This window comes from Elephantulus edwardii, unplaced genomic scaffold (assembly GCF_000299155.1).
Source record: "Elephantulus edwardii isolate Elephantulus edwardi_28Jun2011 unplaced genomic scaffold, EleEdw1.0 scaffold00005, whole genome shotgun sequence".
Lineage (NCBI taxonomy): Eukaryota > Metazoa > Chordata > Mammalia > Macroscelidea > Macroscelididae > Elephantulus > Elephantulus edwardii.
Window position 1 is genome coordinate 10,417,139 of NW_006399755.1, and position 14,926 is coordinate 10,432,064.

Consider the following 14,926-nt stretch of genomic DNA (forward strand, 5'->3'; position numbering starts at 1 on the left):
GAGCAACAATATCAGTCTAGAGTCTAAGGTGCACCTCTGATCCAAACCATAGTCTTTTCAATTGCATGCTAAGCATCTGAGAGCTGTATGGTGACTAGGGATGACAGAAGAACAATCAATGCCTTTGAGTTGTGGTGCTGGAGAAGAGTACTGAACATACCATGGACTACCAAGAGAACAAATGGATTTGTCCTGGAGAAAAATGAAATCCAGTTGCTCCTTGGAAGCAAGGATCTTGAAACTCTGTCTCACATACTTCAGAAGGACATACTTGGGAGGGTGGAGAGTCAGCACAGAAGGAAGCCCCTAGATGAGAATGACACAGTGATTTTGGCAATGCATCAGTGATGGTGAGGTTAGCTCAAGATAGGGCAGGGTTCAGAGCAATTGTTCATTGGGTTGTTCTGAGTAGCAGTCTAATTGATGGCACATGACAACAACAAGCAATTATATCACAGGCAAGCAAAATATTGCTTGTGATGGACACTGTTAATCCTTGGTTTAAAGAGGAGAAAGAAGTCTTGATTATACAAATGGATAAACATGGATGTTAATTCCACATAAATTCTAAAATTATTAAATTTCATTATGAAATGTGGCCATGAAAACATCAACAACAAAGTACTAAAACTGGAGAGAGTACAATACTAATTCTCAAATTTTACCAAACCATTTTTGTTTGTTCAATAGAATTACTAAAAATTAGGGAAATGTCATCATTATTTCAGAAAAGCTTCAAAACTTCTTAAAATACTATGTGGATCAGATGGGAAAAAAGTAACAGTACTTTAAGTAGATACTTAGAACTCTGTTTGCTATTGTACGCTGTTAAGTTAGAAGCGCATCAAAGCTGACCCTCCAGTGGGTTTTCAGAGGCTGTAAATTGCATGGGAGATTGCCCATCTTTCTTCATTGGAGCAGCTGGTGGATCGGAACCACTTGCTATGTGTTGGCAGCACAACTACTTATCCACTGACCATCAGAACGGTTATATTCAAAGAATGATTAAAACGAACAAAATTTTATTGGAACATGACCACATGCATTTGTTTGTGTCCTGTCTATTGTGGCTTCATCCTAAAATAAGAAAGTTAGGAGCTGTGATGAGAAGCTAGGGCTATGTTTATTGTTGTTATGTGTTGTCAAGTTTGAGTTAACCCTCCACTGCGTTTTCAGATGCTGTAAATTGCACGGAGGAGGCTGCTCTTCAGTCTCCCACAGAATAGGCAGTGGATTTGAACCACTTTACTTTGAGTTGGCAGGGCAACTCCTTACCATTACACTACCAGAGTATCTGGGCTTTATAGAAATGTTTGCTAATTTCTGACTTAAATGTCTATGAAGTATATGTTTGGATATTCAAAAAGTTAACAGAAAGAGACAGTGCATTTTAACCCCCACCCCAATGCAAAATTATCGTAATTTAGAGAACAATAGAGAAGTACTACATGCCATCAGTGTTTATGAAATACCAACCAAATGCCAAGCACTGTGTTAGTAATACAAAAAACAAAGCCTCGGTTGAAAATGAAAGAAAATCGTTGTCAAGCTCACAGGTAAGGAAGATGAACAAATAAGCAACTAAGTGTAAACTACATACTAGCTAACCCTCCAGTGGATTTTCTGAGGTTTGTAAATCTCAAGAGAAACAGATTGCTTGTCTTCTTTCCCTTGGAGCCACTGATGGATTTGAACTGCCAGAGGTGTAAATTTCCGGTTAGCAGTGCAATTTCTTACCCATTAAGCCATCAGAGATCCCTGTATAGTATTAGTACACACTCAACAACAAAAAAAATTGTCATTGAGTCAGAACTGTCTCATAGCTGAACCTCTAATAGGTTTTTAGATACTGTAAATCTCAGAGGAGGAGACTGTCCATTTTGTCCCATGGAGCAGCTAGCTAACGGATTAGAACCACCTGCCTTTGGGTTGAAAAGGCAGCTCTTTACCCACGGAGCCATATCCAAAATACACTGTCCAGTTTTATAAGGTATGTTTTAATATACTCATTTTATAGCGTTAATCATACTTTATAATATGCTAATATACTATATGAAATAGACTCGATAATAATAGGGAAAATCTCTCTCCAGTTCTCAGTCTAGCACGGACGTTGGAGGTGTCTAATCACTACTAGTTTTGAGGTCCCGCGCCAAAATACACACGATATATTAAATTCACCTACATCCTGCATCAAATGTAATTCATAACTAGATGGGGCCTGAGTTGCAGCAGTTAAGCAGCTGGCTGCAAATTGGTATTTTTCCGTGAAGATCTTTAGAGAATGCTCTGGGCAGGAAGTCAGTCAAGGTTAAGCAACAGCTGAGATGCTACAGGTTGGGTATCTTTATTTACCTCGAACTGCAATTGCCCCCTCTTCCTGGGGTCAAAATACTATTGCCCAGCCATTGAAAAAGGTTTGTGCTTGTCAACCTAGGGCCTAGAGGGGAAAACAACTCTCCATCACCCTTGGCCTGTACGCCCCCCTCCAGGAGTCCACGCCCACAACCCCGTCCAGTGGTCTCCCTCCGCGCCAGCATCACCTCACAACTCTCCTCCACTCTCGCTCTCCTTACAACCATCACCCCCCACCCCCGCGCCGTCTGCCTCTTCTAACCAGGCTCTCACTTACTACAGCAGACTACCCAACCCCAGGACTGCAACCTGGTCGCCGTGGCCTCCAGTTAGGTCTGGTCTCAAAGCCCATACAGCACGGCGTCTTCCTCCGCCCCGCCCTCCTTTGGCGAGGCTCACCCGAGCTCCCAGACCCCGCCCCCCAAGCGGTACTTCCCAGGAATTCTCCACCCCTGGCTCTTCGCGTCACCCCTTCTCGCCAGCCCCGCGTCCTCCATACTCTCTTTCACGATCTCCGCTGCCCGGTCCCGCCCAAGGGTCTTTTTTCAGACAAGTACCTGGACACACGCTGCAACCCTCCCCCAACTAAGCTCTGACTCTGAGGTCTGGAGAAGAGGGGAAGCTACTCTCACACAAGACGCACGCGCAGTCCCCACCTCTCGCGGCTCGGAGGCCTCCGCCCTCAGGTCTCTGTCCCAGGCCTCAGCCCCACCTCCAATCCTGGCCCCGCCCCTCATGCCGGGCCCCGCGCAAGCGCGCCGCCCCGGCCCCGCCCTTCCCCCGCCCCCCGGCGGCCCCGCGGTCCCACGGCGCCAGGTCGCCCCCGGCCCCTCCCTCTTTCCACTCTCTGAGTCCTACCCTCTCTAGCTTTGTGCCCCGGGCTCCAAGCTGCTTCCCTCTCGACAGCGCTGCGGGAGGAGGGAGCCTCCGCTGGGGAGTTACCACTTGCTGCCCCAGGCAGGGGCACAGGTAGGTAGTGGCCGCGGGCAGGGCCGCTCACGGAACCGGGGACTGCTTGTGGGGGCGGGGGAGGGTTGGGGGGACCGGGTGGGGGAGGGGAATGTGTGAGAGGTTTGCGGAGAGAGAGGGAGTCGGCTGTGGGCTGGGAGAAAGGTGAAAGAGAGAGGAAATAGGGATGTGAGAGATGGGCTTGAGGGAGATCCGGGTGTGAGGGGGCAATGGTGTGTAAAAATTGGGCTTTGAGAGCTGAGTAGAAGATGGGTCGGAGTTAGCTTGGTTGGACCCGGAGGGGCATGCGTGGGAATTGAGACGAGGCTCGAAGAAGGGAAGGATTAGGTTTTGAGGGGTATAGAGAAGAAAGGAACTAGATAATGGAAGAGGTGAGGTTTTGGGTAGAGAAGAAAGAAGTTCGTGTTTTAGGTTGTGAAGTTGAGGGAAGTGAGGCTGGTCAGGTCAAGAAAGGGGATTTTGAAGGTTGAGGACAGAGACAGGGAAGGACTGGAGTGATTGGGGGTTTGAAGGGAGGGAAGCCTAGAGATTGGAAGGGAATAGTGGAAGGTGGAGGATGAGAGGAAGAGTCCCTGAGGGTTAGAGTAGGAGGGGGTGGAATGCTCTGGGTAGGGAAAGTGGGGCAGGTGGGACTGGGAGCCACAGCTCTGAGCTGCCATGAAAGATTGGAAGGTCATGAGATTTGTGGGATGGGGAAGCTGGGAGTGGATGTTGGGAAGGGTTAAGATTTTATTTATTTATTTATTTATCTATCTATTTGTGCAAGAAGCTCTGAAATTGACAGATTAAAAAAAGTTAAATGTCAGGATGTGGGAGAGATGGAAAAAATGTGGGAGAAGTTGGGAAGTAGAGAACTGGGTGTGGTGTGTCCTTCTGGAACTTGAGAGAATAAAGGATATAGATGAGATAGGAGGTGGGAAAGTATAGTTTATAGGGAACAAATAAACAGAGGAGTGAAAATTGAATGATGGTAGTGCCACAAAACACGAAGGTCAATTCTTGGTTGGTGATTGGTAGTTTTAGGACTTGTATCTGCTCAAGAATATGTTATATTTTGTCGAGAATATTCCCATTTCCAAATAAACCAATGGTACCTGCAGCCTTATGATGCATATGGCTCATTTCTTCCGTCTCGTCCTAGCTTTGTCTTGTCCCCTAGAACTAATCTGTTCTCAGATATCCACTATAGGCTATTTAGCTCCTACTGTCCTGTCTTTCCATTCCCCCACCTGCCCAATGAGTGGGCCAAACAGGTGGGTGAAATTAATTTTTAACATTTTTTTTTAATCCCTAAGGCTGATGTCGTATTTTTATTGAGAGACAGCTTCTTCATGCAGTGGGGAAAACTTGAGCTTTGGAATAATGTTAATTGCTGTTCTGACTCATGGTGACCCGTGTGTACAGAGTAAAACTGTTTACTTACGATTTTGAAGGTTACCACCTTTTAAAAGAAGATTGCTAGACCAGCCTTCTGTGGTGTCTCTGGGTAGCTTCAAACTGCCAGTCAACCTTTTGCTAGTAGCTCAAGCACATTACCATTGGTTCCATCCAGAAATCCCTTTTTACTTTTTAGCATGATAAAACTTTGAAATTGGATTGTGGTTCTGCCATTTATTAGCTCTGTGTCCTTAATTAGTGAATAAATTACTTTCTAAACTTCTTTGCCTACTAAATGGCGATCTTGATCACTTAAGATTGTAGAGGATTACATGAAATCATTTTGTATAGCACCCATCAGTGTTTGGCAAATGAAAAGCTTAGATAAATTCTAACCAATTCACTACCTTGGGAGCATAATGTTGGGAGTTTTTCTACTAACCCCAAGGCTGCATCTCTGGTTTTTCCAATCTGCTAGTGGGAAGTATGTGATGTCCTGTGCAATTTCCCTCCTGGGAAACTCAATGGAGGGTCAGCTCTGAGTAGATTCTGACTCAGCAGCAATGAGTTGAGAATTCCACCATCTGAAGCTTGCTCCTGAACATAGAGTAGCTAAAGCAAAAGAAGAAATGCAATGAGAACAAAACAGAAGGTTTCAAAGAGTGGCTCAAGAATACAAACTTCTGTATTATAATGAAGTAGGTAAAGATCCAAAGTTAGAAAACCAAAGTGAAAGAATTTGCTTGGCATTTTCAAGCTGAAAGAAAAGAATACTCAAGTTGCATTTTTGAAGGATTCTCTGAGCAAACGTTGAACATAGCAGGAAACCACAAACGGTGAAAGAAATACATAATCATTGTATCTAAAAGAATTGATTCATCCATTTTAGGAGGTAGTATATGATTAAGAACTGATGGTGTTGAAGGAAGTGGTCCAAGCTGCACTTAAGCCATGAGAGAAAAACAAGGCTCCAGAAATTGACCAAATAGCAATTGAGATGCTTACAAATGGAAACAATAATGTAAGTATTCACTCATCTTTACCAACAAGTTAGGGAGATAACTACCTGGCTAACTGGAAGAAGTCTGTAGTTAGTCCCAAGAAAAGTGATCTGACAGAGTTATCTGTTATTGAACAATATTATTGCAATCCTACGCAATTAAATTTTTGCTCAAGATAGTTTAAAACAACTGCAGAAATATATTCAAGAAGTATAAGGAACGCATATCCATGAATGAATGACAAGCCAACCGTTCTGGAAACTTTTGTTAAAAAAAAAAATCACATTTTAAAAAGGACGTATAAGGACTGCCCCCCTCAAAAAAAGTATAAGGAACAGCGAGAAAATAAAGCTGATTCAGAAAAGGAATGAATCATATCATTGCTAATGTCAGTTGAATTTTGGCTTAAAATATCAGAAAAAAAAATACTTTCCTGTGTTTCATTGACTATGGAAAGGAGTTCCACTATGTGGATTATAAGTGATGGATAATGTTGTGAAAAATGGGAATTTTAGATTCTTAATCATGGATTCTTAAAACCTCTCCATAGACCCAGAGACAGTTTTCCTCATGAAAACAAGGGGATACTGCATAGTTTAAAATCAGAAGAAGTGTACATTAGAGGATGTGTTCTTTCACTTTTCTTTTTCATTCTGCCTATTGAACAAATAATTTGAGAATCTGGACTGTATGAAGAAGAATATTAGAATTGGAGGTGGATTCATTAACCTGTGGTATGTAGATAACATACTCTTGCTTGCTGAAAGCAGAGAAAACTTGAAGCACTTACCGATGATGGTAAAAGACTTTCAGTATGGCTTGCACCTCAGCATAAAATAAAAAGCTTCACAGCAGGACCAATATTAGCAACATCATGATAAATGGAGAAAAGATGGACATTATCAAATATTTTCTTTTTTAGATCCACATCTACACTTGTGGAAGCAAAATTGAAGAAATCAAAAGATGTTGAGCAGATCTGCCTGTTTAAAGATTAAGATGCATCTGACCCAGGACATTGTATTTTCACTTCATAGGCATCTGGAAGCTAGATAGTGAGACCAAAGAGTAATTGATACATATGAATTACGGTGTTGGCAAAGAATATTGAATACACAAAGGATTACTAGAAGAATGAACAAATCAACATTTGACATATAGCCAGATTGTTCCTTAGATGCAGAGATGGTAAGACTTCATCTCATTGTCTTTGCTTGGACATGTTACCCATACGTAGTAGTCCTTGGAATATTGGTAGGTGGTCAGCAAAAATTAGGAAGACCTTCAGTGAGATTTGTTGACTACAACAGTGCGCTCAAAAGTACCCGTGACTGTGAGGATGTCTCAGCATTGGGAGTATTTCATTTTGTTGTCCATAGGATTACCATAAGTTATAACCAACTCAGTGGCACATAACCACTTAAACCATTTTTATTATCATTTATTATTGTGGCATGCTCTTAAGGAATTGTGTGAATCCACCAGCTGCTCCACAGCAGAAAGGTGAGCTCTCCTCCCATGAGATTTATAGCCTCTAAAAACCTGCTGTAGGATCATACATGAGTTGTTCCTAATTGATGGTACATAACAGTAATAACTAAAGTTTCGTCAATCCTTCTCTTTCTCTTTTTTATGGAACATTTTATTATGGGTAGGTGGAAGTTTGCAAAGAAAATTAGCTTTCTATTAAACATTTCATATATGGATCATTCTGTGACATTGGTTGTGATCCCCCAATGTGTTAACCTTTTCCCCAGATCTACCCTGAGTTCCTTGTTTCTATTCCCCCAGCTCATTTTTGTCTTCTTGGCTTCTGAACAAATGTTACCATTTTGATCTTAAATAGTTGAATGTTCTGAGAAATGTTCTTTATGGGTGTTACTTTTTGACTGTAAGTGGTCTCTAGCTGTGTGTTCTGTTTTAACTCTTGCTCTTCAAGTTAAATAGTTCACAGACTCAGGTTACAATTTTAACCCAGCTGCCCATTCCCTCCCAACACCCAACTGGCATAGTAATTCCTTTTGTGTGGTAGATTGGACATCAGAATCTAAAGTTGTTGTATTTTATTTTAAATTTATTATATCTTGTCTCTTGTTCAAGAACACTGGAGAGAGTAGAGTTATTATGCAGTAAGGTTTTTATCTTACTCATTTGATGAAATAATGTGCTTCATGGTAATTTTGGCTTATCTGTGGTGACCATACTAGAATATGCACTGCTGTAATGTAAGAAAATGGCCTTTCTGAATTAGAACTGAGACACAAATGGAGATTTGTACGCCATTGTTCATAGCAGCATTCGTCACCATCACAAGAACATGGAAACGGCCCAGATATTTAACCACAATTGAATGGATTGAGAAATTGTGGTACTTTCACACGATGGAATACTACACAGCACTCAGGAGCAATGATTTGAGAAATTAAATAACTTTGGAGTACTGGAGAGCATTATGCTGAGTGAACTAAGTTGGACTCCTAAGGACTAATTCTGCGTAGGACCATTATTGTAGAAATAGATAACTAGTAAAACGTGTATGAGGATCCAAGCAGAGGAGAATGGGAGCAGAGGGGGTGAGGATGGGCAGGGAGGAAATCACAAGGTCTCACCATTTGGTGGGTGGAGGAAATGGGAAAGATCTGGTGGAGATCTGTAAAGATGTGGTAATGATAGGCATAGTTCAATGGTGAGTATTTTTTTTAATAGTGAATGTTGTTGTTGTTATGGGCCATCGAGTCGTTTGCGACTCATAGCGACCCTATGTACAACAGCCCCAAACCCTGCTCTATCCTGTGCCAATCGCATTGCCTCTGACACACCCATTCCAATTACTGCAGTCACTGAATCAATCCACCTCATAGAGGGTCTTCCCCTCCTGTACTGTCCCTTCACCCTACCAAGCATGATGTCCCTCTCTAAGGACCTGTCTCTCCTTACAACATGTCCAAAGTATGTCAGACGAAGCCCCAGAATCTTTACCTCCAAGGAGTAGCCTGGTTTAACCCTCTCTAGGATGAATCTGTTTGTTTTCTTGGCAGTCCATGGTACATTCAATACTCTTCTCCAGCACCACAGCTCAAAGGCATCAATTCTCCTTCTTTCCTGCCTAGTCATTGTCCAACTCTCTGAAACATAACAAGTGATTGCAAAAACCATGGCCCGTATAAGGCGCACCTTAGTCTCCAGAGAGACACCGTTGCTCTTGAGTACTTTAGAGAGGTCCCTAACAGCAGACTTTCCCATCGCAATACGTTTTTTTATTTCCTGGTTGCTGGTGCCAAGAGTGTTGACCGTGGAGCCGAGCAAACTGAAGCTGTGAACAATCTCAATCTCTCGCCATCCATCCTGATGCTACTGATTGGTCCAGTGGTGAGAATCTTTGTCTTCTTGACATTGAGTCTCAGTCCATACTGAAGGCTGCAGTCCTTGACCCTCTGCAGCAAGTGCATGAGGTCTCCTCAGTTTCAGCAAGCAGGGTTGTGTCATCTGCATAACGCAGATTGTTAATAGATCTTCCACCAATCCTAACACCACACTTCTTCTCATAGAGCCTAGCCCCCCGGATAATCTGTTCTGCATACAGGTTGAAAAGGTATGGAGATAGGATGCATCCCTGGCGTACACCCTTCCCAATTTTGAACCATGCAGTGTTCCCTTGCTCTGTTCTGACGACTGCCTCTTGGTCCAAGTATAGGTTTCACATTAGCACGATTAAATGTTCTGGGATTCCCATTCTTCTCAGAGTCAGCCACAGTTTGTTGTGATCCACACAGTCAAATAAATGCCTTTGCATAATCAATGAAACACAGATAGACATTCTTCTGGTATTCTCTGCTTTCAGCTAAAATTCATCTAACATTAGCTACAATATCCCTAGTACCATGACCCCTTCTAAACCCAGCCTGGACTTCTGGCAGTTCTCTGCTGATGTACTGTTCCATAATAGTGAATAACTTTATAAAATATAATGAATGGGGATGATTGTATGAACGCAATGTGATTGAAGGGTAATGTGAAACACAATGTATATGAACTTTGTAAGCAAACTAATATAAGAATTAAAAAAGAAAACAACCTTTCTGTAGGGTGGCAGGGAAACTCTCAGAATGCCCTACTACTGTATTGATCTAAAATGTAGCATAATTAATGCAGATCTACAAAAGCCTTATGCATATACTAATTAATTTCAGTCTTCCAATTTGTTTGCATTTTTTTAAATCATGCTAGAGAATAGGCTCTTGTCTTCTAATCAGCTGCCCACTATAATAGCTAGGAGCATGGAAACCAATTTCAGAGTTTTATGTGGGATTCTTTTGCCTTAAAGAGTTTAAATATTCCTTAAGATTGTACCTTACAAACATACTGGAAACTCCTTACTGGGAGTGCACAGTGCACATATGCTGTTGCAGAAGCTTACCAGGATTCCCTAAACCAAGGTTAGTTCCTTGCTACAGTTGAAGAATGGAGAGAGAGGCCTTGGGCTTTTGGACAAATAATGTGTATTTACTTTCCAGGAAATACTGGATTTTTCTCTCATCATATAAATAAAAAGAGAAGTGGTATTTGATGAGTAATGAAAGGATAAAATATGACCAGAACTGTCTTTGAAAATGATTCTTGGAAGCAGAGCTTCCAGGAGAGCAGGCAGCCCGAATTGGCATCCGTTTTGTGAGCTCAGACTTCATACTGCTTGTGCCCTCTGCTGGATAGAATCTGACTTTTCTAATTATCACTCAAAAGTGGTCATCCATCCACTCATCCTTACTTCAAAGTTTGTGAGTAAGGGGAGGTTTAGAGGTAATATAGAGGGGTAGATTCTGTTCTGTTATTCAGTGAGCTGATCCATTATGGGAGCTCTGGTGGTCTAGTGGGTAAGGAGTTGTGCTGCCAGATTAAAGGCAGGAGGTTTAAAAATAACCTGCTGCTCCTCAGGAGAAAAATGGGCAGTCTCCTGTTACATGATTTACAGTCTATGAAAAACCACCAGAGGGTTCGCTGGGAGTCACTTTTGCCTTGAGGGCACATAAAGACAACAACACTATTAAATTAAAATACTTTGTTGTTTTAGGGCTTTTCCTGGTACCTGCTTCTTGATCTCAAGTCAAATTAGGATTCTGAATCTCCCATTACAAAGATAAAGATTAGGGAAGATCTGCTTATTAAGGATAAGATCTGTGAGGTTGAAGGGGCCAGATGCTTTCTCCTATTAGGAAGAAGAGTTTAGATTAAGTGAACCAACCCCCTTAGCAGCAGGCACTGAATGCTGGCAAGAGAATAGTTTATAAGAGCTGGCGTTGTGACAAGTTATAGGTTCTTTCTCCCCTCCCCCAAACTGTACCAGTAGCTGTACTCTCATCATCTGCTCTGCTTCTGCCACCTGCAGTGGGGTCTGGAGAGTGGGGGAGGAGCATGCAGCTGTTGTCTGGAAGAGGAGCTGGCTCCTAGCAACCATATCATTGGGCGCTGCAGCTCTGAATACTGACTCTCTTCCTTGCATTTAGTGCACGTATCTAATAGTAGGCCACATACTATTATTTTTTTTTTCACATACTATTATTAAGGAGCCCTGGTAGCCTTGTGAGTAAGCAGTTGTGCTACCAAATTAAGGGCAGGGGGTTTGAATCCACCAGCTGCTCCACAATCTTTTCCTGTGTAATTTCCACCCTCTTAAAACCCACTAGAGGGTCAGCAATGAGTCATTTCTGACTTGAGGCACATAACAACAACTTAATGGAAAGAAAGAGAAATCAAATAAATGCCTTGCCTTCCGTGGTGCTAAGGGCATGTGGCATATTAGGTTCGAGATATGAGATATTTTGGGAGAACCAGACGGACACACACTGGAGTAGAGGTTAGAGAAGGTTTCACAGGACAGAGCTGGTGGTTGAGCTGAGTTACAGATGAGTAGGAATTAGGCTAGGGAGGCAGAAAAGGTATTTAAGTCTGGAGCAAAGCAAAAGAGGATGTCAGCCTCACCTGATTATTATGGCAAAAAGGGATGAGCAGGACTGAGTAAAGCTCTAGGGCTAGGCAAGGCCCTGTTTCCAGATGTGCACTTTACATACATAATTATCCTTGAGAGAAACATGCATAGTGGTGATTCCCACAAACATAGTCATTGTTTGATCTTCTGAGACTCAACATTTTTTTATCAGTAACTTAATTGCTTGCATCCGTAAGTAGTGTCAGAGTCACATCCTGGTCCTGCATTGATGTGATTAAATCACTATAAAAGTCAAAATAGGTGAGCTCTGGTGGCCTAGTGGCAAGAAGCTGCAACTGCAAACTCAGAGGTTCACAGTTCAAATCCATCAGATGCTCTGCTAGAGAAGGAGGAACAATGTCCTCCTGTACCAGTCAGATCTGATTTGACGGTACACACAAAAAATAATGAAATTTAAAAAAAAAAGTCAAAATAATCTTTTAGGAGTAATACCAGTTTTTTTTACCTGTTACTTGAAATTTTACTTCACTCCTCTCTTTAAATTGTTGTAGAAATCATAATCATACACCTTCATTATATTTAGTATAGCAATTCCTAGTGAATTTTGGAATTTCACAGTTAAATCAGAAAACTATTCCCATTCATTTGGGTAAAATGTTACCCACATGATTGCAGAAATTTTAGCCTTAATCCAAAGGTGTCTTGATAAACACTTTAATAAAGAAAGTATTTCCATTAACTTTTATTTAGCTCTTACTGTGGAGGTCTTTATCTGTAGATTAAAAAACCTCTGTTGCTTGTAGTTTTAGCAAGTAATTATAAAAAGTTCCTTTTTGAGTTACTAATGTCCTACCTTACTAGCTTACAGCTCTTACTTACTCTTTGATGATATGTAAATTTGCCCCCACTTTGAAATTATTGAACCAACCTTTTCTGGAAATGAATTTTTCATCACAATCACTTTCATTTGCTGTATGGACAACTTTTAAGATATTGCAAAGACTTGGAGTCTTTTCTTATGCTGAAGTCTGCATCTTTTGTGAGTTAACTACAAGTTCTTAAAGACACAGTTCATGACGAGGATTATCTGTAAGCCTTGAATTAAACCTAAAACATGAATTAAACATGGTTCTTCCTCACAGAGCTCAGACTGGAGGAAAGGCAGTCCCAGAGACAAGTCAGCAACAAAACAGTGAGCCAGATTCAACAATAAGTGTGTGGAAGATGCCTAGGTGGCAAGTGAGTTATTTAGTCTTTGTAGGTAAACACATTTTAAAAAACAAATGGAAAATTGCCATGTGTACCACAGATTTGTCCTAGAGAGGATGAAACCAGACATCTCCTCAGAGGCAAAGATTCTGAGGCTTCTTCTGCCATACTTTGGGCACTTTGCAAGGAGGGACCAGTCCTTGGAGAGTGGAGGGACAGTACAAGGGAAGAAGACCATCTGTGAGATGGATTGATTTAGTGACTGAGGTAATGGGGGTGGGTATGTCAGAGACAGTTAGGTTTGCACAGGATAGAGCAGGTTTCAAGGCTATTGTACATAGGGTCACTATGAATCGCAAGCAACTCAACAACACATAACAACAGCTATTTATAACCGGAAAAGGTATAAAAGTTTTAATGCTTATTCTATGATCTGAATGTATTATGATTTTCACTAAAAACCTGTTGTTGGGCATTTAAGTTGTTTCCATTTGTTCTATGAATATAAACTGTTGCCTTGAATTAACTTTATGAGGAATCTTTGCCTACATTTGAATTTGGAAATGAGATTTGAGTAGGATTTTAAAAGGTGAACATAAGTTCCTGGATGTCACAAATAGTCTGCACTTGAGTACTGAACCTTTCCAGAGATCCTGCAGAAGAGGGGCCTGTCTGCTTCTATAACAGTTGTAGGCAACAGAACCTTATGGGGCAGTTCTGTTCTCTCAACACATTGAGTTGGTATGAGACAGAAGAGATTTCATGACAACAGGCTTTTTGGTTGGAGAAATGAGTAGGAGTTTACCACATAGATAAGGAGAAGGGGAGGGTTGGAAAGGAATAGAAACAGTAAAAGAGGCAACCTCTAGTGACAAAATCCATAAGTGAGTAGTGCATTCCACTTTTAAAATCAAGCCTACCACAGGGCCTGCAGGTAGGCATAAAGCTCTGGGCACAGCATAATGAAGTTACATGTTACAAATAGCATTTTAATTGGATTTGTTTCCCTTGTGCCTTGCTTTTACAGTTAGAACCAAGGCAATGTCTTACTACCTCAACTCAGAAAACCACCTGGACCCAGGACCCATCTACGTGCGAGAAAATGGGCAGCTGCACATGGTCAACCTGGCCCTGGATGGTGTCAAGAGTAGCCTGCAAAAGCCAAAGCCTTTCAGACTGTTTCCCAAAGGCTTTTCTGTGGAGCTTTGTATGAACAGGGAAGATGATACTGCACAGAAAGAGAAGACTGATCATTTCATCTTCACATACACTCGGGAAGGGAATCTTCGGTACTCTGCCAAATCTCTCTTCAGTCTGGTCCTGGGCTTCATCTCTGACAATGTAGATCACATTGATTCCCTTATTGGCTTCCCTGAGCAGATTGCTGAAAAGCTGTTCTCTGCTGCTGAAGCCAGACAGAAATTCACTGAGCCAGGTGCAGGGCTGAGGGCTTTACAGAAATTCACTGAGGCCTATGGAAGTCTGGTGCTGTGCTCCCTGTGTTTGCGAAACAGGTGGGTATTCTGATTAGGATGTTGAGTTTTCATTGGGTTTGATGATTTTATCAAGCGCTGGGGGCTAATTCCTTCATTAACCACTGTTTCACTTTAATACCGCATATGTTGTTTGTAGGTAGGTGCTGTAGAGTCTAGTACGACTCATAGCAACCCTATGAACAAAAGACTATAATCTTGTTTTATCCTGTGCCGTCCTCAAACTTCCTGACACACAAGAGCCCACTGCAGCAGTCACTGTGTCCATCCACCTAGTTGAGGGTCTTCCTCTCCTTTGCCAACCCGCCAACCTTCCCAGCATTAGTCCTTCTCCAAGAAATAGCACCATGCCCAAAGTATGTGAGGCAAAGCCTCATCATTTTCACCTTCAAAGAGCACTCTGGCTGCACCCTTTCCAAGACATATCTGTTCACTGTCTTGGCCATCCATGGGATGTTCAGTACTCTTCTCAAGCACCACAGGCATCAGTTCTGCTTCTGTCATCCTTACTCATTGTCCAGCTCTCAGATGCATTGCTAATAATCAGAAAGACCACAGCCTGTATCAGATGCACCTTA

General features: G+C 42.0%; 1 protein-coding gene across 1 annotated transcript in view; it reads left to right on the top strand.

Moving 5' to 3' along the window:
* The first annotated feature begins 3,101 nt into the window (after window positions 1–3,101).
* LRRC42 (leucine rich repeat containing 42) overlaps window positions 3,102–14,926 on the top strand; it is a 29,808-nt gene continuing 17,983 nt past the window's right edge. The window contains exons 1-2 of the mRNA XM_006879706.1: window positions 3,102–3,324; window positions 13,883–14,369. Of these exons, the coding sequence (XP_006879768.1) occupies window positions 13,897–14,369 (473 nt within the window). The 5' untranslated portion in view covers window positions 3,102–3,324; window positions 13,883–13,896. The remainder of the gene's footprint in view (window positions 3,325–13,882; window positions 14,370–14,926) is intronic.